At 42.3% G+C, this 26,859-nt stretch overlaps 1 protein-coding gene across 3 annotated transcripts in view; it reads left to right on the top strand.

Moving 5' to 3' along the window:
* Window positions 1–2,427: 2,427 nt before the first annotated feature.
* Window positions 2,428–26,859, top strand: part of RMND5A (required for meiotic nuclear division 5 homolog A) — a 120,539-nt gene continuing 96,107 nt past the window's right edge. For 2 of the 3 annotated variants that reach the window (XM_066267650.1, XM_066267649.1), the window contains exon 1: window positions 2,592–2,869. In XM_066267650.1, the coding sequence (XP_066123747.1) occupies window positions 2,728–2,869 (142 nt within the window). In that variant the 5' untranslated portion in view covers window positions 2,592–2,727. Of the gene's footprint in view, window positions 2,870–26,859 lie in introns of all 3 variants that reach the window. The other variant, XM_066267651.1, reaches the window with a different exon arrangement.

The following is a 26,859-nucleotide window of genomic DNA, read 5'->3' as shown; positions in this document are numbered from 1 at the left end:
CAAAGGCAGATAAATAACACAATTATAACCTTGTAAACATGAAGGTGAGGATGTAGAAGTAAAAAAGCCCACCTGAGACATTTGGAAGTTAGACTCAATAGAACTTGATCTCTGACTACATGGGAAGGGTGAATGAAAAAGGGAGTGAGACAATATTTATCTCTAGGGACACCAATGAGGACAAAATTCTGGGGAACAACAATGATTCTAGAATGAATGAAAGCAATTGACCTAGCAAAGGATCTGGAGAAGAATGTAGATAGGTGGCAATGGAAATAGTTTAGTGGGGTGGAAGAATATGATAGAGAAAAGGTTTTCAAGAATCTATCTACAGGTAAGTTGAAAATAAGGATGGAGAAGTGGTAGAGGAACCCAGGAAAGTTAAGGTAATGCTGACAAAAACTGAGGTGTCAAGGAGAGGAAAGTCGGTTTTGGAAGAGAAATATAAATTCTGCTTTGGCATGTTGATTGGAGGTAAGGACAAAGGTCGATTTAATGGTGGGTGTACCGGGAGCCACGCCCTGGGCCCCACAAAACCCCAACTTGACACTTTTTTCTAATGACACCAAGTTTGGTTTCATATGTGCAATTTTAACATTGATAGTACATAATATTTTTTACTTATTTATAAATATGGTTAACATGTATTTTTATTTTTCCTGTCTCTCTCTCTCTCTTTTCTTTTTAAGGGGCCCAATATTTCCTTCTGTGCCCAGGGTCTCCACCGACCTTAATCCGCCTCTGGATGATGAAATCTTGCTGGTTGGAGGGAATGTGAAGTTAGCGTTTATGAGACAGACCAGGCTGGAGAGGGGCAATTGTGATTTTTTCTCCCAGGACAGTAGGTAAAGGGAAAAGAGAAGGTTGAGGATATAACCTGGGGTTAGAACCATTCACATAAGAAGGCTAAATAGTAATTTACAATAGTAACAACAGAGCACAACCATGTGACTATCATGTGCTTATTACGGGCATTTACATATAATTATTTCACTTAATTTTGCTAATAATCTAATGTTTATTCATTTCAATTATAAAAATGGAACATTGAAGCTCAGAAAGGTTTTGTCTTAATTAAAGCACACTGCCTATTATGCTGCTTGGCACAGAACAAGACAGGCAAGGGACCTGCTTCTGTGGAGTTTTTATGGATGAGGTGCAGAGGGAAAAAAAAAGTAAGCAAATAAATGAATCAGAGCACTCTGGATTTAAAAAGTGGTGAGAAAATAAAACCAGTGATATAATTGATATAATAAATGATACCGCAATGGAGTATCATTTATTAAAAGTGCGCAGAAGCCCTGAGGCAATACTAGCTGGGCTACTGAAGCAACGCTAAGGCTAGTGCAGCTAATGAAGCTTAGTGAGCACTGCCACAGTTGAAGGAGCCACCAAATCAGGAGAAGGGGTAACACAAAGAGTTTTGATTCAATGGAATCAGGCTCCTAAGGGGCAGGGATAGGGGCAGGCTGTGCGGCTCTTCGATGCGTTGCCATTCCGCGAAGCTGCAGGTATATGGCACGTGGGTGAGGTAACCGGTCAGGAAAGCCTCCAGGACCTAGGCCAAAGGCCAGAGGCTCGCAGGGGTTGGGGTGAAGGGTGCGGAATGAGACCTAGTGGTGTCGCAGGCGTCAAGGCAGCTTAGAGAGCCGCGCTGAGCCCTTCCTCTCCCGGAATCACCCGCCTTTAATTCTAGAAGGGGTCTCGCGCCCGGCCTGGTTTGATTTTTGGACCGCGGCAGCGAGTTCTATCTTCCAAAACTTCGGAACGACAGTACGCTGGAGCGAAAGGGAGACGAAATAATCTATGCCTAGAAAGAAGGCCTATGGACAATAAACCTTTTGATTTCTGTCTTGTTTTATCTCATGGTTTTCCACAAACAACTTGCTTCCTGGCACGATTTCCATATCACCCCCTCCAACAGCCAGACTATTGGTTTGGCCTCTAGACCCGGATTGGCTGAAGGTTTACGCCTAGGCCAGGGATTGGAGGACGTTTAGTCCTTACGTATTCCTCGCTCCCATTGGCTCATTTTCCCGGTTTCTGGGCGGAGTGGTTAGGGACGGTTTCCACCCTCTTGTTTACGAAGCGCGCAGTTGTAGCGCTGTCCAAGCACTGGGGCTGTCTCTAAAGTTCCCTATTTAGCTTCTCAGACCAATTGGGACCTTGCTCCACCCTCGACCTCCCTTTGCACGCCTCCCGCGTGGTACGGCTCTCACCTTTAGAACGGCAGCGCGAGCCGACGCCGATCGCGTTACCCCGCCTGCGCGCGCGCGCGCGCGCGCGCGCTCGAGGCTGCTCCCCCTCGCGGGTGCTCTTGGTACGGTCCGCGGCGCCTCCTCTCGCTGTGGTGGCTCACCCCATCTCGGGTCCGCAGCTCTTGGTGCCGCCCTGGAGAACCAGGTCATCTGCCGGTTCCCTTGAAAACAAAAACAATCGGCGGCCCGGCCGCGGGTAGCCAAACGGGGCGAGCAGGGTTCGGTGACACGGTCCTGGTGGGGCAACAAGCCGGCGCGGCGGCGACGCGCCAGAGGCCGTGCGCCATGGGCCAGGCGGGCACGGGCTGCGCGGGGCTTCCCCGGCGCCGGGGCTAGCGTGCTCGCCGCCTCAGCAGCCCGCGCCGCACGCCTGGGGGACAAGGAGGAGGACGCGGCCTCGGCCGGGCCCGGGCCGAACAGCTGCGGACAGCCGGGCGCCGGCGAGCCGAGCGCCGCCTCCGCCTCCGAGATGGATCAGTGCGTGACGGTGGAGCGCGAGCTGGAGAAGGTGCTGCACAAGTTCTCGGGCTACGGGCAGCTGTGCGAGCGCGGCCTGGAGGAGCTCATCGACTACACCGGCGGCCTCAAGCACGAGATCCTGCAGAGCCACGGTAGGGCGGCCCGAGGGGGCTCGCGGGGCCGGGCCCACCCTCCCGCACCCATCAGTCACGGCGGGCCGGGAGGGGTGCCCCCGGAATGCGGTTTCCCGCCTCCCCGGGATGCGGAAATCCTCAGACCCCTGTGACTTTTCTACCTCATTTGGCCTGATTTGCCTCGAACCTGCCCGACGTCGTTAATTAGGAGAGCGTAAACTCTATTTGAAACCCGAGCCTTATGCTTCAGCCATGTTAAACGTGGTTGGGGGTCGGGCCGCTTTACCTGCGAACTGCCGCCCTCCCGGTGGGTCCCCCCCGTGCCCGCGCAGGAGAGGTCTCCCGTGCTCCCCGCAGAATTGCGTCGGACCCAAGGGGCAGGAAGCCCCTGCTCCAAATCCTTGGCTGGGAACTCAGTTTTTAAAAATTTTTCAATTAGAAAGTCGAGTGTTATTAGCTGTGGGTTAAGAGAACAGTGGGTCCTGCAACTTCAGAATTAATTTGTTGGCGTGGAAGCAGCTCTTCAGCAGCACTGACACGATTCCTAGAGAATTAGCTGAATAGAACTGGTCAGCAACTCTCCTAGTGTACTGTTTGAGGGAACTGGGGAAGAATTCTTGAAGCAAATTGTGGAACAAGTTTTCACTTCCTTGCCTTAATTGACCTTGTTTTCCTTTTAGAAAACAGATTTTCTATTAAAGGTATTTTACCAAGGTTATTTTAGTATTGCCCTAGGCCCTGGAGGCAGACAAATATTAGTCAAAGCTGAGTTGTGGTAGGTGGTTGGGAATAGTTTTTGTATTTTTAAGTAATTTTAAAGATCTGGTATCCTTATTTTAAAACAGTCACAGTGATGATTTTTTTCTGATCAAGAATTAAAGGGCTTTATATAATAGGTTTATTCAGGAGGTTGGGAAGGGGCCTTTTCAATTTGTAGGCTGAACAGAAAGTTATGTAACGAAGGTTTGGTAGCTGGGGTGAAAAACATAACTTGTAGCAGGTGAGATGAGTGCAGTGGTGCTAGTAGAGCTTCACTCTTTTCTCCCTCCTTCATATTCCACACCTTACTTTTCCAGATGGCTTTCCGTTGAGAGTTAAGTGGTAAGGGAGTAAGTAGGGAGTCTTATAACAACATCTCATTCTGTACTCCGCAGTCACTTTGGAAATTTGGGAAGAAGCAAACACAACCATAGTTGGGGAAGAAGTTGAATTTTTTTTTTTTTTTTTTTTTTAGGTAAGAGGAGGGGAGATAGTGAGGCAGACTTCCTTATGTGCCCCTACAGGGGTCCACTGGGCAACTCCATCTGGGGCCAATGCTCCAGTACTGAGCTATTTTTTAGCACCTGAGGCTGATGCTCTCCAAGGGAGCTATCCTCAGCCGGTGGAGCCATGCTGGAACCAACCAAGCCACTGGCTACTGGAGGGGAAGAGGGAGAGAAGCAGATGATTGCCTCTCCTGTGTGCCCTGACCAGAATTGAACCAGTTATCACCATCCACTGGGCTGCTGGAACAATGCTCTATCCACTGAGCCACCAGCCAGGGCCAGGAGTTAAAATATTAATACGGGAAAATGAGCAGCCCTAGATGGTTGCCTGTGAAGGGGGATGGAGACAGAGTAGGCTGGGAATCCTGGGAAAGGCCTGGGGAGTGAATTTGGTTTTAGATGTGAGATAAAGCGAAAGGCTAATGAAGATACATAGTCAAGGACTTAATATTTACTGGTGGCTGAGGATGGATAGATGGTTTTGATCTGGAAATAGAATATCATTTTTAGTTTAATTTGCTAGAAAATCAAGGATTGTACTGAGCTCTGAATCTTACTTATTTAGCCCTAATTATTTTGATTAAACTTTCGGTTATTAAAGGAAGAGGAGAGCAGTGTTGTACTAGCCTTTTAATGAAGGTTCCCTGTAGCATGAGCTTGGTCTAATTTAAGATTCAGTTTGGTTGATCCTGTTTGATCGTTCCCAGTGTACCCATGATCTATATAATTGGGATAATGCACTGGTGCTTCTCAAACTTGACCCACACATGTATACTCTTTTTTAGATGGATTTGTGATTAAATGGGTTTCTTCTCATTCTACACAGTGATATTTGTGAAGTCATAGATTTGTTGTGTTTGGTATAATAAACTATTAAAAATAAATTCATAACAAATATTTCACATTCAGGTAAAAAGCACTGTTCACCTCAGTGGTATGGGAACCACACTTTGGACAACTGTCGATTAACATAAATAGTATGGATAAATTTTGGTGATTTGAGTTGTGACTATTAAGCTTTTAGCATTTTTTTCTACTGGCAAATATACATATATATATATATATATATATTTCATTTGTGGTGGAAGGGATAACAGGAAAAGAATGATATGTTCTGTATTGCTGATACTCTAAAATCACACTTGTGAAAAAAGAGTAGACAAACAATTGGGTTACAGTTTTATGACATGTTTAAAGTATACTTAGGAAAATTCCAGTTTTTGTAAGAGTAAAGATTGTGCAGTATTTTTTATTATTAGTGTTAAGCTATTAAAGGGAGTTCTAAGGTGGCTTCTGAAAATGATTCTCAAGGAATTTTCTAAATTTAAATTTTATTTATTTGGAGTAGATAATACATTTAAATAATATAAATTCAAATGACAAAAATGGATACCCAGTAAAAAAAGAATTTTTCTCCCCTCATTCTTAGACCACTTAATTGGTCATCTGACCAACAGAGATTCTAATTTTCAGAAAAAAATTTAAAAGAATTCAGGTAAATAATAATTTGTCATTGTTTTTACTTGGAGGCACTGTACATGTAAATTCTACTTGCTGTGATTTAGTCTTAGTATTACCTCAGTTTGTAAGTTGGAAGAGACAACTTTATTTGTGGGAAGGATCTAAATGAGAAGATAAGCAATTAAACATGAAAGAAGAAAACGCGGCTACATTTTTAATTTCTGTGATTGGTATCCTATCAGTAACAGAAAGCTGAGGTCCAGTGCTACGTGTTAGGTATAACTTTACATTTAGAACTTGTTTGTGTATATTATATGTATGTATTCAAAAGTATGTTTGTGTATAAATCCTTTATGCTTTTCACACCCTACCAGTGTTAAATGAATTTAAAAGGCTCAGGGTTCGGGTTTGTTTACTTACTCAGCCTTGTTCTTTGGTGTACTTGTAGTAGGCCACATAGCCTGCTCTTTCATTTGTTAACCAAACTTTTTGCTAAATACTAACTGGACACTGTTATGAGAATAGTGACTAAGTTTTGAGTTGAATGAAGTTTGATATTTAGTTTAATATCTACTCTGGAAAATAGCAGATAAGTAGGTCAGCAAAGTTTGGTGGGTAACAGTAGCCATTCTTCAAATACTCTAAAAGGAGAACAGACTACTAACCAAACTTGAGTTATTTTAGATGGTGAGAATAGGTCATTGTTGGTGTTTCTCGTGGGTTAAGAAGCAGATTTAACTTTGGCAGCCATTCCTTTCCAGGCTCATTTAGGAGATGATTCTTTGTTACTGGGCACCTTATTCATTCAGACTAGTATATTACCCAGGAGTCTTTTGGTTGCAGATGGCAGAATAGTTTTAGTTAAAGTGGCATTTGTTGACTCTTAACTAAATAGACTGAGGTTAGGCCAGGCTGATAGCAGGGGCACAAAGGATGCCGTAAAGGCTGGTCGTGTGTTCTCTTCCTCTCCGCTGTGCTTGCTGGGGTTGGCTTTATTGTCAAAGAAATTTTCTCCATATGGCAGTAAAGATGTCCAGTAGAGCTCATGTTGTTCTTATTGCTAGGGACCCCAAAGACAGAAATATGCCTTTTCTCTGCATTTCCAACAAAATTACTAGGAAATTATTTTTTCTTCTTCTTCTCCTTCTCCTCCTTCTCCTTCTCCTTCTTCTCCTCCTCCTCCCTTCTTCCTCCTTCCTCCTTCTTCCTTCCTTCTTCTCCTCCTCCTCCTCCTCCTTTCTCATTCTTCCTCCCTCTTTCCTCCTTCCTTCTTATTTTCTTCTTTTTTTTGAAGAGAGAGAAAGAGGGGAAGGTGGGGGGGGGGGGAGAAAGAGAGAGAAGTATCAACTTGTTCCACTTAGTTGTACATGCATTGATTGCTTCTTAGGATGGTAAAGATGATGTTTTAGCAAACTGTTTACTTGGGGTTTTAAAAAACAGTCTTGCTTTTATTTGGAGCCCTACTTCTTGACCTGTAAAAAGCTTGAAATTAACCCTAAAATGTAATGGAGGGCCCTGTTCCTGAGATAAGTACTTGGAGTCCCATGGTACTCTGTGTAACTTCCAGAAGTTGGTAGATACCAAAGAGATCTCTAACTGGGCATTTCTTTTTAGTCCTTCTTCTTTTTTCAAGTGACAGGAGGGGAGATAGACAGACTTCTGCATGTGCCCTGACCAGGATTCACCAAGCAATCCCTGTCTGGGACTGATGCACTGCCCATTTGTTGCCATGCTTGCAACCGAACTATTTTTAGTGCCCAAGGCAGAGCCATTCTCAGCATAACTGTGCATTTCTTTGAAAGCTCAAAGTATTTCTAGAAGAGTGGCAGAATATCTGTCCTTCCTCTTAGATCAGGTACTAGTCTGTTGTCTCCAAGAATATGGACTAGAATTTCCTGCAGGACATGAGGCTTATAGAAATACGCTTTCATTAACTTTGAGTTTGGTGATTCATTGGCTGGCCTCAAAATGATTCTTTGGGAACATTGTTTGGGGAGTCCATTATAACCCATATATTGTCAACCTTTTTTCCACTTAAAATTAAGGCCTGAATAGTAATTTCTTTTTATAGTGGAGCAGTGTTTGTTGTGTGTTTCTTTGATAAGTTTGTAGTATCTGTGAATACCATATAGATTTAATACTTTATTGGTATACAGAGATATTTAAAATGAGATAAGGAGAGATGTCTTTTGAAAGAAAAGACCTCAGTCCTCCAAGAACTTGGAAGGTAGTTGAGGTGAAAAGTTGAGTCTGCACTTGTGGATTAAAACACAATTTTGTCCTTGAGTTCAGGAGATCTGTGTTTGAGTCTTTGCTCTGCTATTTACTGGTACCATAATCTTGCTTAGCCTGTTTCATTTTCAGTAAACCAATAACTTTTATCACAGAGTTAAGGGAATTAAATAGATAATAGATATGATCTGGCTTTGAAATCTGTAAAACAAAGTATATTTGTTATTTATTTATTTATTTATTTATTTATTTATTTTTTCATTTTTCTGAAGCTGGAAACAGGGAGAGACAGTCAGACAGACTCCCGCATGCGCCCGACCGGGATCCACCCGGCACGCCCACCAGGGGCGGTGCTCTGCCCACCAGGAGGCGATGCTCTGCCCATCCTGGGCGTCGCCATATTGCGACCAGAGCCACTCTAGCGCCAGAGGCAGAGGCCACAGATCCATGCCCAGCGCCCGGGCCATCTTTGCTCCAGTGGAGCCTTGGCTGCAGGAGGGGAAGAGAGAGACAGTGAGGAAAGCGCGGCGGAGGGGTGGAGAAGCAAATGGGCGCTTCTCCTATGTGCCCTGGCCGGGAATCGAACCCAGGTCCTCCGCACGCTAGGCCGACGCTCTACCGCTGAGCAAACCGGCCAGGGCAGTATATTTGTTATTTTGAAGGTCTAGCCTGACCAGGCGCTGGCGCAATGGATAGTGCATCGGACTGGGATGTGGAGGACCCAGGTTCGAGACCCCGAGGTCGCCAGCTTGAGCGCGGGCTCATCTGGCTTGAGCAAAAAGCTCACCAGCTTGGACCCAAGGTTGCTGGCTCCAGCAAGGGGTTACTCGGTCTGCTGAAGGCCCATGGTCAAGGCACATATGAGAAAGCAATCAATGAACAACTAAAGCAGCGGTTCTCAACCTGTGGGTCGCGACCCCCGCCGGGGGTTTCTACCCACAGGTTGAGAACCGCTGAACTAAAGTGTCACAACGAAAAACTAATGATTGATGCTTTTCATCTCTCTCCCTTTCTGTCTGTCCCTATCTATCCCTCTCTCTGACTCTCTCTCTCTGTCTCTGTAAAAAAAATAAAAATAAAAATATTTTGGAGGTCTGTGCCTTTGATCAATGTTAAGCATAGTTTCAGTTGAGAGAGTTTGACTCTAGCTATGTTTATTGCTGGTGTGTGTTAACTACCATCCTGTGCCCAGGGATACATCTGCTTAACATTATTAGAATACTCAAAAGGTATAAGAAACAGGCCCTGGCTAGTAGCTCAGTAGTAGAGCATTGGCTCAGTATGTGGAAGTCCCGGGTTCCATTCCTGGTCAGGGCACACAGGAGAAGCGACCGTCTGCTTCTTCACTCTCCCCATCTCTCTCTCTCTCTCTCTCTCTCTCCCCCCCTCTCATAGCCATGGCTCATATGATTCAAGCAAGTTGGCCCCGGGCTGAGCACCTTGCCTCAGGTGCTCAAGTAGCTCGGTTGCTGAGCAATGGAGCAGTGGTCCCAGATGGGCACAGCATTGCCCCATAGGGGCTTGCCGGGTGGATCCTGGTTGGGGCGCATGTGGAATTCTGTCTCTGCCTCCCCGCCTCTCACTTAATAATAGTTATAATAAAAAGAAAAAGGTATAAGAAACAATCGTGGCTCATTATATATAACAGTGCTTCCAGTTGGTACAAATTAGTAGTTCAGAGAAGTGGGAAGAGAAGGAGCCCTTAGAAAGAACTGCTTAAGGAGGACCTTGGTGTATTTAATTGAACTTTAGAGCACCTGGTCAAATAGTACATAGTTAATCAATATGTGGAACTAGGCTGTGTTTCAGGAATTAAAGAGGACAATCATTCTTATGCTTTACTTAGGGATGAAATGGGTATGTTTTTTTTAATTTTTAAAAAAAAATTTTTCCCCCCATTTTTTCCGAGGCTGGAAATGGGGAGGCAGTCAGACAGACTCCCACATGTGCCCGACCGGGATCTACCCAGCATGCCCACCAGGGGGCGATGCTCTGCCCCTCTGGGCGTTGCTCTGTTGCATCCAGAGCCATTCTAGCGCCTGAGGCAGAGGCCACAGAGCCATCCTCAGCGCCCGGGCCATCTTTGCTCCAATGGAGCCTCAGCTGCGGGAGGGGAAGAGAGAGACAGAGAGGAAGGAGAGGGGAGGGGTGGAGAAGCAGTTGGGCGCCTCCCCTGTGTGCCCTGGCCAGGAATCGAACCCGGGACTCCTGCACGCCAGGCCGACGCTCTACCGCTGAGCCAGCCGGCCAGGGCTGAAACGGGTATGTTTTTAACAAACACAAAAAATGCCCTGTAATGCAAAGCCATATACGAACAGTTCCTGACTTCCATTGGTTCATCTTACAATTTTTTGACTTTATGATGGTGCAAAAATGATACGCAGTCAGCAGAAACCATACTTTAGTTTTAAATTTTGGTTTTTCTTGGGCTGGTGATTATGTGGTAATGCTGGACAATGTGGTAATGCTGGACAGTTGCTGTTGCAGCTCCAGCCAGCCATGGGGTCATGAGTGTAAACAATTAATGCTCTACAGCAGGGGTCGGGAAACTTTTTGATTGAGAGAGCCATGAGTGCCACATATTTTAAAATGTAATTCCATGAGAGCCATACAATATGTTTAACACTAAATACAAGTAAATGTGTGCATTTTAAGTAAGAACAACACTTTTAAGTCTCTGAATTCTTTTTAATAACGTTGTTATGCTGTTGCTAACCAATGATGAATAAAGTACTTCTTACCATTAATGCGACTTCTGGTGCTGCATGGTTTTGCTGATGGCTTTGTAGTCTGGTTGATACGTGGTGAGGTTAAGCTTCAGCCAGGCCTTGAGACTTCCATCCGTTAAACGTGATTGTAGATTGTCTTAACGTTCTTTAGATGTGAGAAAGACTGCTCACATGCATACGTAGAGCCAAACATTGTCAGTACAGCAATACTCACATGCTGCAGTGTGTGGTATGTGACGGGAAGCGCGTTCCAAGTTTTGTTCCACAGGTTGAAGTTTTTTCATTTCTCCCCACTTTTGTTTGCTTGCCAACTCTGCTTGCTGTAGTGCAAGTCTTTCCAAATCTTCATTCAGTGACTTGAACTTATTCACCCACATGTCTGAGGTCTTCAGGTCAGCAGCTTGTAGCTCAAAATCTCTGATGGAGACACCGGGGATGTAACTCAGGTCGGCGCTGTCCACTGCACACTTGTGTGGATGGGTGATGAACTTAAGACGAGTGCGCTCACGAAATTCTCCAAAGAGCGCTTTGAATGACTGCAGATTAGATGTGAAGCCCACTAGCTGCTGGAGATCAAGATGTTGAGCAGGGTCACTTGCTGTGCATGCATCTTTAAACTCTCCCAGTTTTTCAAAGTGTAGTAAACGACCTATTTTAATGTTGTTGATGAAGAGTTCCAGCTTGTTTTCAAATGCAAACACTGATTGTTGAAGGCATAAGACTGTATTTCCAACGCCTTGCATTTTCACATTGACCTGGTTCAGATGTTCAGTCATGTCCACGAGATAGAACTTCAGGAGCCACTCAGTGTTAGCTAACTCAGGATGCTCGACGTTTTTCATTTCAAGAAGAGTCCGGATTTCGCAATTTGGTGTTGTCCCGGAGGATAGCTGTGATTGGCTTCAGACACCCGCAACCATGAATGTGAGCAGTAGGAAATGAATGGATTATAATACATGAGAATGTTTTATATTTTTAACATTTTTTTATTAAAGATTTGTCTGCAAGCCAGATACAGCCATCAAAAGAGCCACATCTGGCTCGCAAGCCATAGATTCCCGACCCCTGCTCTACAGTGTATTCATTGTGTTAGATGACTGTGCCCAACTACAGGGTACTTTGAGATACGAGTTTAATTTGTTCTGTAACCGAGCTCGTAAGTCAGTCAACTCGTATGTCAAACAAATTTCTCCCATTTCAAATAACTGAAATAGATTTAATTAGTTCCAGCCCTGTGAAACATCCCCAAACCATCCTAAATTATGAAAAAAGGTTTTTAATTAAGAAACACACATGTATACTTTACCAGTGCATAACAAAATATATGAAATACAAGAATAAAGTGTTATTTAGTTACTGTATTCTTGTAGACAGAGGAGTGTGGCTAACGGAGGTGAATGTGGAGGAGGAGGGACGGTGGAAGGGATGCAGGCACTGTAGACACGTAAACTAAAACTGCACTTTCTTAACACTAAATATAAACTAAAACTGCATTTTCTTTACTTTAAACAAAACTAAAACTGAACTTTTTTTTACTTAAAATGAAACCACAAAAACTTAATTGTAAAAAAATGCACTTTCTTAACTTGAAACTTAACCTAACCTACGTATTTTTCATTTAATCATCACCTGTTTTTGCCTTTTTGGCTGCACTTTCGGCGCTTATACTTGCAGGACTTTGGAAAAAAAATCTATCCAAAGAGGTTTGCTTTTGCCTGCCTTTTAAAATGTTACGGAAATGTGACAAATGTCATTAAAAAGTGCTGAAGCACTACCAGTTGAAACTTTTTCTGGGTGTTTCTCTTCAGTGAAACTTGAAAGCTTCTCCCACATTGTCAGCATGTTCTTTAATTTCACTTGTAGAAATCACTTCCCGAATTACTACTCATACCTCAGAATTTTGCTCGGATCTCTAACAAAAATACGGATTGAGTTGCAGTTCGTATCTTAAAAATTTGTATGTTGGTCTGCTTGTATCTCAAGGTACCACTGTATAGGCTAATATAAGTGTCTGAGCGTGTGTAAGGTAGGATAGGCTAAGGCTATGATGTTTAATAGGTTATGTCTTGGTCAGCAAACTGCGGCTTGCAAGCCATATGCGACTCTTTGGACCCTTGAGTGTGGCTCTTCCACAAAATATCATGTGCAGACGCTACCTCGATAAGGAATGTACCTACCTATATAGTTTAAGTTTAAAAAATTTGGCTATCAAAAGAAATTTCAATTGTTGTACTGTTGATATTTGGCTCTGTTGACTAATAAGTTTGCCGACCACTGGTAGGTGTATTAAATGCATTTTTTTTTCTATTTTTTGTATTCTTTCTGAAGCTGGAAACGAGGAGAGACAGTCAGACAGACTCCTGCATGCGCCCGACCGGGATCCACCCGGCATGCCCACCAGGGGCGAAGCTCTGCCCACCAGGGGGCGATGCTCTGCCCCTCCAGGGCGTCACTCTGCCGTGACCAGAGCCACTCTAGCGCCTGGGGCAGAGGCCAAGGAGCCATCCCCAGCGCCCGGGCCATCTTTGCTCCAATGGAGCCTTGGCTGCGGGAGGGGAAGAGAGAGACAAGGAGGAAGGGGGTGGGGAGGGTGGAGAAGCAAATGGGCGCTTCTCCTATGTGCCCTGGCCAGGAATCGAACCTGGGTCTCCCGCACGCCAGGCCGACGCTCTACTGCTGAGCCAACCGGCCAGGGCTTAAATGCTTTTTTTTTTTTTTAACTTTTTTTTTTTTTTAAAGATTTTATTTATTCAATTTTCAGAGAGGAGAGAGAGAGAGAGAGAGAGAGAAAGGGAGGAGCAGGAAGCATCAACTCCCATATGTGCCTTGACTAGGCAAGCCCAGGGTATCGAACAGGCGACCTCAGCATTCCAGGTTGAAGCTCCATCCCACTGCACCACCACCGGTCAGGCTTAAATGCATTTTTGACTTGATACTTTCAACTTATGTTGAGGTTATTTGGAAATAACCCCATCATAAGTTAAGGAGCATCTGTATATAGGCCAAATGCTGATTGGTATAGAAATGAAGGGGTAGGATTTGAGACAGGGAGACTCTAACTTATGGGAAGTTTCAGTAACAGAAGACAGGATGAGGTGCCAGGAGAGGTGGTTGGTACGAACAGAGGTGCGGAGGAGTGAGAGTAAAAGAGGCATCCTGGGAACAGTGGAGGACCAGGGTGGGGCGAAATGAGGTAAAATAATCAAAATTAAGTTGGAATCAGGTTTTACATAGTCATGATACTAGGGAAAGTAGTAGACTGTGGGGAGGTATTGAATGACTTGGGTTAGGAGGCGCTTTTTGAACAGGGAGGGACAATATCAGAGAGTAGTCAGCAGCATTTAAGTTCCGCTGAACTGGGAGTTAGGTTTGGCAAGAAGACTACCGTATTTCCCCATGTATAAGATGCATCTTAATTTTGGGGCCCGAAATTTGGAAAAAAAAATTACATGAAATTATTGAACTCACCATAAAAGTCATACAACTCCTCATCACTGTCAAAACTCCCATCCTTTGGCTTGTCCTCATCTTGTGTCTGTTGATGAATCACTGTCTTCATTAATTGCTTCATCCTCAGTTCCATCTATGGCATTTGAAATGCCACACTTCTTTTTTTTTTTTTTATGTTTTATTTTTTTATTCATTTTAGAGGGGGGAGAGAGAGAGAGAGAGAGGAAGGAGGAGCAGGAAGTATCAACTCCTCCCATATGTGCCTTGACCCGGTAAGCCCAGGGTTTTGAATTGGCAACCTCAGCATTCCAGGCCAACGCTTTATCCACTGCGCTACCACAGGTCGGGAAATGCCACACTTCTTAAGTGACTTGACAACATCTCAACTTGATACTATCCCAGGATCTTTTCACCCAGGTACAAACTTCTCCTGTAGTTGGTTTCTTCACTCTTCCTGCTGGTGTTAAATTGTCCCTAAAAGACTTCATCCATTGGTTCCATTAATCTCTCATGGCAGCTTTGAAGGGTTTGTTAATACTGAGATCAAGTGGTTAGGGCTGGGATGTCAAGCCTCTAGGTATGATGGCAAGTTTTGCTTTTTGCTCTGCAGCAGTTGTTGTTTTTTTGTTATGTGTGCCCTGAACTGATCAAGCACCAATAGGGCAGGTTTGCGTAAGAGCCCACCTGGTCTCCTTCTCCAAACTCTCTCAAACCAGATCTTCATCTCTTCCTGATCCATCCAACCCTTGTTGTGAACGTGGACAATCACTCCTTGAGGAATGTCTTCTTTTGACATTGTTTTGCATTTGAAAATCAGCATAGGAGGCAGCTTGGTTCCATTGGCACAACAAGCTAGAATAACTGTATAATGGCTCTTTTCATGTCCACTTGTCTTCACAGTTACAGTTTTCACCCCCTTCTTATCAACAATTCTGATTCTTGGGACATCAAATGGAAGTGGGACTTTGTCCATATTTGCAAATATGTCCCAACTCAAACTGATGTATCTTCCCACACTGAATGACAAAACAATGAAATTCAAGGACCTTCTGCTCATAGCTTTCAGGCATCTTTTGGGGAAGTCTGCTGAGTGTACGTATGCTTAGTCCATTCCATTTCATGAACCTGAAGCACCAATTGTGTCCTTCTTTGAAATCAGTAACTTTTTCATCAGTTCTTCTTGCCTCATGCTGAACCATCTTTGTGGACACAGGAATTCCAATTGCCCTTTGCTCTTCAATTTGTATCTTCAGTTCTTTCTCTGAATCAGGCCATTTTGCTGACTTACCTCTCATGGCCTTCTGCTGAGGTGTTTTCAGGAGGATTTCTTCTTCCTGTAGCCAGTCTTGGATTGATTTCTCAGTTGGAGGAGGACCAAACTTATGTTCAGCAGCACAATTTCCATTTACTTTTGCAAACGGCATCACTTTTAACTTGAATTCAGCACTGTACGAAAATCTTTTCTCAGTCATTTCTGGACAGAGCGTGGCAAAACGTAACCTACTATAATATACCGGTAAAAAGTGCGAAACAATGAGTGCCAAGACAAGCGCGAAAAATCGGGACATGCAAGTAAAAAATTCTACAACCACTGTATAAGACACACTCAGTTTTTAGACCCCAAAATTTTTTTGAAAGGGTGTATCTTATACATGGGGGAATACGGGATAGTTAAGATTAAGTGTCAGCCTAGATCTGATGAAATAGGGACCTGTCTTTGGATAGTGGTGATATAGATGTAAAGGGAACCCATACATAGTTCCTGAGGGAAGAAATGACCAGAACTTGGTGCATGGACTGGATAGAGTCTGGCAGAGTGGGAGAGAAAGGCTGAAAAAAATAAAAAATTAATCTAAAGTTTGAGCAGGTAGACATTTGTGGCAGGTAGACAATTATGTAACCAAAGGAAGTTTAGGAGAGAGGAAGGTAGAAATTTGAGTTTGATTTTTAAACAAGAAATCCTCCATTTAACTGCAAAAATAACCCTATGTGGTTTATTTCAAAAATAAAAAGATGCCTAGAGATAAATCTCTACATTTTGAATTAGAGGGGAGTGAGTAGGCTCTCTAAAATGGAACTATCTAGCAGACATTTAAAAACTGGTGCCTACATTGTGTGTGTTTTTTTTTTATAAATTTTTATTTTAATGGGGTGACATCAACAAATCAGGGTACACATATTCAAAGAAAACATCTCCAGGTTATCTTGTCATTTAGTTCTGTTGCATACCCATCCCCCAAAGAGAGATCGCCCTCCGTCACCCTCTATCCAGTTTTCTCTGTACCCCTCCCCCTCCCCTTCCTCCTCTCCCTCCTTCCCTCCCCCCACCCCTGTAACCACCACACTCCTGTCCATGTCTCTCAGTCTCACTTCCATGTCCCACCAATGTATGGAATCCTGCAGTTCTTGTCTTTTTCTGATTCGCCTATTTCACTCCGCATAATGTTATCAAGATTCCACCATTCTGCTGTAAGTGATCCGATGTCATCATTTCTTCTAGCTGAATAGTATACCATGGTGTATATGTGCCCCATCTTCTTTATCCAGTCCCCTATTTTTTTTACAGTGATTTAAAGCCTTTAAGCAAACTTTTGGTCAATACAGCAAGAATCCATAAAAGAGTAGTGTCCTTAACATGTTCACCAAGTCCAAGTTGGCCCCATCACCGTGCCAAATCCCTGAAAAATGCAACCCAACCACAGTTCAGTCTGTTAGGAGCTGTCACAGGGAGCAGGAATCCAGGAAAAGTCCACACAGGAAAAGTCCACCTGCACTGGAATTGTTGTCACCATTCTATACTTTGCAGCTCATGTCCAAGTCCCAATGACCGCTGCTTCTAGCTGGTAATGATTCAGGTAGACTGGAAAAGCCATTTGCAGCATGTGTGGATATGGAGCTTCTGTTCTCTGCCTAGAGAGTTGAGACCAGGTTGCTTTTCCCTGGAGCTCTGTGACTGTGGCCTGGTAAAGAGAACCTTGGGATACACTAAGCTGGGTGGCAGAGGTAAATTCATAATACAAGTTGGCAAAAGGGGGAAAGAGAGCTCTAAATTAGGAGTAGGTCCCAGCCTGAAATATGAGTGGGACACTGAGGTAGGAGGGATAAAGGAAACACTATATATTAAGCGAAGCAACAGAAAATAAGACTATCAACACCCACAACAGAGATCTTTGAGGGAAGAATAAAAAACCTGACTATTCAGGCAAAACATAGTTAAGTGGCCCTTGTGCAAATGAGATCAGTTTACCTGCTTCTTGGAAGAAATACCCTAGGGTTGTCCACAGTGTCATAGATGGGGCCGACGGCCCAAAAGTGGGGTTTGCCACTGACGGCCCTTCAGCCTTCAGTGGCAAACCCCAGCTTTCTGGGCAAGGTTAGGGTCATAGGTGGCTGGAGCAGGGCTGGAAGAGACTGAACCCTCCCTTAGAGGAGCGAGGGGGAAGCCTATCTTCCAGTGTCCCTGTTTCCTCACAGCAGAGGCATGTAAGCCTGGCAGGCTTTATTTAGCTCAATGACCTTCCTTTCCACTATTGAAGCAGGACCTAGATGGCATCCTATGAGACCCCTTTGGGGCGTTGGAGCCTTTAAGGGTGTATCCTAAAAGCTGGTAGTTGCCCTGATCGCTATTGGCTTTTTCTGCCTCTAGGTATCTTAAAAGCCATGCTCAGAAGATCTCGCTGAGGGGTTTGAGGATCCCCATCCGCCTATATAAATCTTTTCCATATATCTGGAGCTATTTGGAAAAAGACAAAACAGTGTTATTAGCTGGATCTAATAAAGAAGGTAGTAGTTTGCAGGAGAAAAAGATTTGGTGTCTCCTGTTCATCAGCCTTCAAAAGAAATGTAAATTTTTTTTTTTTTTAAGTAAAAAGCATGATATAGTAGACCCGTAGGAGTCATTGGCCTGGTGTGCAGGATTCCCGGGTTCGATTCCTGGCCAGAGCACACAGGAGAAGCGCCCATCTACCTCTCCACCCCTCCCCCTCTCCCTCCTCTCCGCCTCTCACCTCCCCTCCCGCAGCCAAGGCTCCACTGGAGCAGAGCCACCCTGGGCACTAAGGATGGCCCCATGGCCTCCGCCCCAGTCGCCAGAATGGCTCTGGTTGTAACAGAGCAACACCCCAGATGGGCAGAGCATTCCCCCCTGGTAGGTATATCAGGTGGATCCCAGTCAGGCGCATGCGGGAATCTGTCTGACTGCATCCCCATTTCCATCCTCAGAAAAATACAAAAAATAAATAAAAGAAAAAATACAACAACAACAACAAAAAAAAAAAAAGAAAAAGAAAAGAGGAAAGAGAAAAAAGGGCATTCCCTTGTGTTAAAGGTCCAGGGAGCATGGAGTGAGCTTGAGTATGTCCTATGAAACATGGACCTCTATGTTGACATATAAGTCTTTGAAGAAGGAGGAACTGCTGAAATAGTTCATCAGCATTTGTCCCTAAGACAGCAGTCTTTATAGTGGAAACACCATAAGTAAATATTTGCTGTCTGTCTATAGATTAAAGGGGGAATATGGCAAATGCTGAAAAGCCATGCTCTTTGTACCCCTCCCCTCCCCCAACCCTTCCCTCTCCTCCCCCCACCCTGTACCCCCAAAACTGTTGTCCAGGTCTCTGAGTCTCATCTTTATGTCCCACCTACGTATGGAATCATATAGTTCTTAGTTTTTTCTGATTTACTTCTTTCGCTCAGTATAATGTTATCAAGGCCTATCCATGTTGTAAAAGATCCTATGTCATCATTTCTCATGGCTGAGTAGTATTCCATAGTATATATATACCAAAGCTTTTTAATCCACTCGTCCTCTGATGGACACTTGGGCTGTTTCCAGATCTTTGCTATTGTGAACAATGCTGCCATAAACATGGGGGTGCATTTCTTTTCAAATGGTACTATGGTGTTCTTGGGGTATATTCCTAACAGTGGTATAGCTGGGTCAAAAGGCAGTTCGATTTTTAATTTCTTGAGGAGTCTCCATACTGTTTTCCACAGTGGCTGCACCAGTCTGCATTCCCACCAGCAGTGCCGGAGGGTTCCCTTTTCTCCACATCCTCGCCAGCACTTATTCTGGGTTGTTTTATTGATGAGCGCTATTCTGACTGGTGTGAGGTGATATCTCGTGGTTTTAATTTGCATTTCTCTAATCATTAGTCATGTTGAACATTTTTTCCTATGCCTATTGGATTGGCCATCTGTGTGTCCTCTTTGGAGAAGTGTCTATTCATTTCTTTTTCCCATTTTTGGATTGGATTGTTTGTCTTCCTGGTATTAAGTTTTACAAGTTCTTTATAAATTTTGGTTATTAACCCCTTATCAGACGCAATGTCAAATATATTCTCCCATTGTGTAGTTTGTCTTTTTATTCTGTTCTTATTGTCTTTAGCTGTGCAGAAGCTTTTTAGTTTGATAAAGTCCCATTTGTTTATCCTGTCTTTTATTTCACTTGCCTGTGGAGACAAATCAGCAAATATATTGCTGCGACAGATGTCAGAGAGCTTACTGCCTATGTTTTCTTCTAAGATGCTTATGGTTTCACGGCTTACATTTAAGTCTTTTATCCATTTTGAGTTTATTTTTGTGAGTGGTGTAAGTTGGTGGTCTAGTTTCATTTTCTTTCAGGTAGCTGTCCAATTTTCCCAACACCATTTGTTGAAGAGGCTGTCTTTACTCCATTGTATTTCCTTACCTTTTTTGTCAAATATCAGTTGTCCATAGAGCTGTGGGTTTATTTCTGGGTTCTCTGTTCTGTTCCATTGATCTATGTGCCTGTTCTTATGCCAGTACCATGCTGTTTTGAGTACAATGGCCTTATAATATAACTTGATATCCGGAAGTGTGATACCTCCCGCTTTATTCTTCCTTTTCAAGATTGCTGAGGCTATTTGTGTTCTCTTTTGGTTCCGTATAAATTTTTGGAATATGTGTTCTATATCTTTGAAGTAAGTCATCGGTATTTTAATCGGTATTGCATTGAATTTTTAAATTGCTTTAGGTAATATAGACATTTTAATGATGTTTATTCTTCCTAACCATGAGCATGGTATATGCCTCCACTTATACGTATCTTCCCTGATTTCTTTTATCAATGTTTTATAATTTTCCGAGTACAAGTCTTTAATCTCCTTGGTTAGATTTACTCCTAGGTACTTTATTTTTTTGTTTGCAATGGTAAAGGGGATTGATTCCTTGATTTCTCTTTCTGACAGTTCATTATTAGTGTATAAAAAGGCCTCTGATTTCTGAGTATTGATTTTATATCCTGCCACCTTGCCGAATTTATTTATCAGGTCTAGTAGTTTTTTGACTGAGACTTTAGGGTTTTCTATATACAATATCATATCATCTGCAAATAATGATAGTTTTACTTCTTCTTTTCCAATTCGGATGCCTTTTATTTCTTTTTCTTGTCTGATTGCTATGGCTAGGACTTCCAGAACGATGTTGAATAAGAGTGGTGAAAGGGGGCACCCCTGCCTTCTTCCTGATCTTAAGGGGATTGCTTTTAATTTTTTCCCATTGAGTATATGTTGGCTGTGGGTTTGTCATAGATGGCCTTTATCATGTTGAGCTATGTTCCCTGTATTCCCACTTTGCTGAGAGTTTTGATCATGAATGGGTGCTGGACTTTATCAAATGCTTTTTCTGCATCTATTGAAATTATCATGTGGTTTTTCTCCTTTCTTTTGTTTATGTGATGAATCAAATTGATTGATTTGCGAATATTGTACCAGCCTTGCCTCCCAAGAATAAATCCCACTTGATCATGGTGTATGATTTTTTTCATATATTGTTGGATTCGGTTTGCTAATATTTTGTTGAGGATTTTTGCATCTAAGTTCATCAGGGATATTGGCGTATAATTTTCTTTTTTAGTGTTGTCTTTACCTGGTTTTGGAATCAGAATTATGCTCGCCTCATAAAAGGAGTTTGGAAGTCTTCCTTCCTCTTGAATTTTTTGAAATAGCTTGAGAAGGATAGGAGTTAGTTCTTCTTTGAATAGTTGGTAGAATTCACTTGTGAAGCCATCAGGCCCAGGACTTTTCTTTTTTGGGAGTTTTTTAATAGCTGTTTCAATCTCATTTGTTGTAATTGGTCTGTTTAGGTTTTCTGATTCTTCCAGATTGATTTTTGGAAGATTATATGATTCAAGGAATTTGTCCATTTCATCTAGGTTGTCTAGTTTTTTGGCGGACAGTTCTTCATAGTATTTTCTTACAATATTTTGTATTTCTGTTGTGTCAGTTATTTCTCTACTCTTGTTTCTAATTTTATTTATTTGAGTCCTCTCTTTTTTTCTTGGTGAGTCTTGTTAAAGGTTCATCGATCTTGTTTACCTTTTCAAAGAACCAGCTCCTGGTTTCATTGATCCTCTGTATTGTTTCTTTAGCCTCTGTGTCATTTATTTCTGCTCTGATCTTTATTATTTCCTTCCTTCTACTAGCTCTGGGCTTTACTTGCTGTTCTTTTTCTCGTTCTTTTAGATATAGGGTTAAGTTGTTTATTTGAGTTTTTTCTAGCTTCTTGAGGTATGCCTGTAATGCTATAAACTTCCCTCTAAGTACTGCTTTTGCTGTGTCCCATAAATTTTGAGTTGATGTATGCTCATTATCGTTTGTTTCTAGGAATTTTTTAATTTCTTCTTTGATCTCAATGTTAACCCATTTGTTATTTAATAACGTGCTATTTAGTTTCCAAGTGTTTGAATGTTTTTCAATTTTTCTATTGTGGTTGATTTCTAGTTTAATGCCATTGTGATCAGAGAAAGTGCTTGATATGATTTCAGTCTTCTTAAATTTGTTGAAACCGCTTTTGTGCCCTAACATGTGGTCTATTCTAGAGAATGTACCATGAGTGCTTGAAAAGAATGTATATTCTGCTGTTTTAGGGTGAAAGGTTCTGAAGATATCTATTAAATCGAGTTGATCTAATATGTCCTTTAAGTCTGCTGTTTCTTTGTTGATTTTCTTTCTTGAGGATCTATCTAATGATGTTGATGGGGTATTGAAATCCTCTACTATTATAGTATTGCTGTAGATCTCGCCCTTTAAGTCCATCAAAGTCTGCTTTATATATTTAGGTGCTCCTATATTAGGTGTGTAGATATTTATAATGGTTATATCTTCCTTTTGGATTGCTCCCTTTATCATTATGTAGTGATCTTCTTTATCTCTAACTATGGTCTTGGTTTTAAAGTTCATTTTGTCTGATATACATTGTGTTTTTTATCTCTCTCTCCAGATCTCCTAGTCTACTCTTTGGAGCTTTTCCTTTCTTCCTTTTGCTAGTCATTTTGGTCTAGCTCTCTACTCCAGGAACACTATTAGTCTGTGCCATGTCATTTACTTCTTATATATAAACTTTCCCCCCTTCATGCTTGGTTTGTACAGCACACAGGGCTGTGAGTTGGTGCGGTGGATCACAGAATCTGTCTGAATCCACTGTTCTGTTCTGTCAGGGGTTGACCAACAAATACTATACTTTTCTTTGTAGATTTACTGCCTGTTCATATACTGAGAAAAGTTTTGTTTTCAGTGGGTACTGCCTATAGAATAAAACAAGGCACATTTTATTTGTGCCTTTTCCTTCCACCTCTGAGTAAATCTCTCTTGAGCAGCTGCTATGTCCTAGATGCTCTATCTCACTTTTTCCTTCTCTCTCCCTTTCTCTCCCCTTCTTTTCCCCTCTCCTCTTTCTCCCTCTTTTTCCCTCTTCTCTCCTCTTCCCCCTTCTCTACTCCCTCTTTACCCCTTCGACCCTCCCTTCCCCTTTCTTCCCTTTTCTTTTTTTTTACTTCTTTTTTTTTATTTAATTGTGTTTACATAGATTCTAGGGTCACCCCGAATGCATCCCCTTTCCCCCCTATTCCCCTTAAAATCTCTCTTGTCCCCTCCCTACAGCACCCTCCCCCCTTCCCTTCAGGTTTTCCCATCCTATCATCCCCCTTTCCCTCTGTCCTCTTTTCCTCTTGGTCCCTTTGATCCCTCCTCTGTCTCAATTCCGTTCCTCAGTTCTCATTATTCCTTGGATTCCTCAAATGAGTGAGGTCATATGATATTTTTCTTTCTCTGCCTGGCTTATTTCACTAAACATAATAGTTTCCAGGTCCCTCCATATTGTTGCAAAAGGTAATATTTCCTTCTTTTTCATAGCCCCATAGTATTCCATTGTATATATGTACCACAGCTTTTTAATCCACTCGTCCACTGACGGACACTTGGGCTGTTTCCAGATCTTCGCTATTGTGAACAATGTTGCCATAAACATGGGGGTGCATTTCTTTTTTTCAGTCAATGATATGGTGTTCTTGGGATATATTCCTATAAGTGGGATGGCTGGGTCAAAGGGCAGTTCCATTTCTAATTTTTTGAGGAATCTCCATAGTGTTTTCTACAGTGGCTGCACCAGTCTGCATTCCCACCAGCAGTGCAGGAGGGTTCCCCTTTCTCCACATCCTTACCAGCACCTATGGTGTATTGTTTTATTAATGAGCGCGTGGTGTGAGGTGATATCTCATTGTGGTTTTAATTTACATTTCTCTAATGATTAGTGATGTTGAACATTTAAGCTCACCGACATCTATTGCAGCAATATCTTTGCTGATTTATCTCCACAGGCAAATGAAATAAAAGACAGGATAAACAAGTGGGACTATATCAAACTAAAAAGCTTTTGCACAGCTAAAGACAGTATGAACAGACTAAAAAGGCAAACCGCACAATGGGAGAACATATTCGACAATACATCTGATAAGGGATTAATAACTAAAATTTATAAAGAACTTGTAAAACTCAACACCAGGAAGACAAACAATCCAATAAAAAAATGGGCACAAGAAATGAATAGACCCTTCTCCAAAGAGGACATACAGATGGCCTCCCCTCCTCTTCCTTCCCTCCCTCTTCCTTCTCCCCTTTTCTCTCTCTCTAAAATCAGTAAATTTAAAAATTTTAAACATTAAAGAAAATGGAAGTGGAGTTAACTTTGAATAACTTGAAAGAGCTCAAATGCAATATATGTAATATTTATAAGCTTGTATATTTAACTTTTTTTTCTGCCTTCAGGATATTCATAACAATGTTAAGTCAGGTACTAGGGATTTCTGGGGAATCTTGCTATTTATTTCTACCAGAATACTCTATTCCAAGGTGGTGAGGTTTTCAGCGTTTTTTGGAAATCTGAATAAATATTATTATAGCAATACCTTTCTGTGTTGTCTCACCATTTTTTATAGAGTGCTCTCAATTATAGTGGGTCTCATTTCTCATGTGTTTGACTCTTAGGCAGGATGTACTTCGTGGTATAATTGACACCTCTCAATTGCCTTTTGTAGACCAAATTAGAATTTAGAATTATCTGCCAATGAGCAGACATATCAGGCTACAGCATTGTAGTGCTGCCTGTCAACCAGCTGTTTACTTTTAACAACACTATCTTTCTTTACAGTGTGTATACAGTTATTTTAGGTCCCCTCTTTCATATCATAAAAACAAATATCAAACAAAGTTGAAAATGCAGGTACTAGGGATGGGAAACAGTTTTCACTTTTAAAGATATCTTGATTGTATTAGATGGCCCAAAATGATGAGTAACTCTTGTTACATAGTTGGACATATGGTTGTCTTAAGCTCTGTGATCAGTACTGTAGACAATTAATTGAGTAGATATATGTTCAAAATCCTAAAAACTATTGTAGGTTTTTTATAAAACCATGGTATAATTAGGAATCTTAATAGTTTTTCATTTTGTGAGAACGAGGCACCCTTTTTAATGTGTAAGTTTGTTCAAACTTCCTACTTTCTGCCTTGCGATACACTTTTATAGGAATACATTATGTATTACAAAGTTGAGACGATTTCGTTTTTTTGACAAACGTTAGGATAATTCTTTTACAAGGGACCTCAAAACACAAGCCCATGACTTCTTAAGCCAAGTCTTTACCTATATGTTTAAAGTTGTTTTTTTCCTTTTTGGGAAGCCATTATTTGCCAAAGAGAAGACACTTATAACTGGGGTGGCTCTGTTTTGTGAGTGTGTTTTATTTGGACATTGGTGTGTATATCTGTGTTGAAAATGCATATTACTAAGCGAAAGAACCTAGTCTGAAAAGGCTATATATATAGTGTGTGATTCCAACTATTTGACATCCTGAGAAAGGCAGAAATATGGAGACCATAAAAAGATCAGCAGCTGCCGGGATAGGGTGGACAGGAGAGAGGAATAGGCAGAGCACAGAGGATTTTTAGGGCCATGAAAATGCTCTGTGTGGTATTATAATGATGACTATATATACATTTGTCAAAACCCATAGAATGTACAACACCAAGAATGAACCCTAATGTAAACTATGGCTGTTCAGTGAGTATGATATGTCAGAGTAGGTTTATTCTTGGCAAAAATAACAAGAAAAATCAACTTTCTGTTGAGTGATGTTGATAACAGGCGAGGTTATGTGTTTGGGGGCAAGGTGTATGTGGGAAATCTCTGTACCTCCCTCTCAATTTTGTTGCAAACCTAAAACTGCTGAAAAAGCAAATAAAAACAATAACGAAAAAACTTGTTACTGTAAATGGTAGGCACTGCCTCAGAACTATTTCTTTATTATGTAGGGGCTAGAGTCCAGGGACATTTTTCACATGGAAACACACAGTAGACACGGGACATATTCTGAGTAAAAGGTGACCACCACAGTGGCCAACCTGGATTCCAGTGTTCACCTTCAGGTAAAGATGGCTGTCACAGTAATTCCCCACAGCTTTACTTCTAGGAACTGAATCCATTGAGATTTCTTTCACAGAAAGGTTCTTCTAGAAGCAGGTTTTGTTTTCCTCTGAAAGAGAAGTCAAGGGAACAGTAGAACTCTCCATTTAGGACTGAAGTTTGCTTTCACTCAGTTTGGTTACTACAGTGATTTTCAAACCTGTTTTTACCTTTGGCTGCTTTCCACTGAAAATGTACTCTACTCTCTCTCTGAACCAGGTTTTCTCAGGGGTCTATTTCAGATTACTTCATTATACTTTTCTTGTGCTTCCAAATACTTTGTAGAAATTATTTTTCCTTGGGGCACACTGAGAATGTTCAATGCAAGTTAATTGACCTTATACTACTAGTATTTATTATATATAAACTGGAAAACCAAAAAGTAAAGGGACTTATAGATGGTAAAGGAAGAAGAGAGAACGGCAACATCAAAATCCAGATATAGCCTGACCAGGCGGCGGCGCAGTGGATAGAGCGTTGGACTGGGATGTGGAGGACCCAGATTCAAGACTCCGAGGTTGCCAGCTTGAGCGTGGGCTCATCTGGTTTGAGCAAGGCTCACCAGCTTGAGCACAAGGTCATTGGCTTGAGCAAGGGGTCAGTCGGTCTGCTGTAGCCCCCTGGTCAAGGCACGTATGAGAAAGCAATCAATGAACAACTAAGGAGCCGCAACAAAAAATTGATGTTTCTCATCTCTCTCCCTTCCGGTCTGTCTGTCTGTTCCTTTCTGTCCTTCTCTCTGACTCCCACTGTCTTTGTCGCAAAAAAAAAAAAAAAAAAATCCAGATATATAAGTTTTTTTGTTTTTTTTTTTTTTACAGAGACAGAGAGAGAGTCAGAGAGAGGGATAGACAGGGACAAACAGACAGGAATGGAGAGATGAGAAGCATCAATCATTAGTTTTTTGTTGCGCATTGTGACACCTTAGTTGTTCATTGATTGCTTTCTCATATGTGCCTTGACCGCGGGCCTTCAGCAGACCGAGTAACCCCTTGCTCGAGCCAGTGACCTTGGGTCCAAGCTGGTGAGCTTTGCTCAAACCAGATGAGCCCATGCTCTAGCTGGCGACCTCGGGGTCTCGAACCTGGGTCCTCGGCCTCCCAGTCCGATG

Source organism: Saccopteryx bilineata, chromosome 3, assembly GCF_036850765.1.
Source record: "Saccopteryx bilineata isolate mSacBil1 chromosome 3, mSacBil1_pri_phased_curated, whole genome shotgun sequence".
NCBI lineage: Eukaryota > Metazoa > Chordata > Mammalia > Chiroptera > Emballonuridae > Saccopteryx > Saccopteryx bilineata.
Note: the sequence above shows the minus strand (reverse complement) of the source record. Positions and strands in the feature narration are given on the sequence as shown.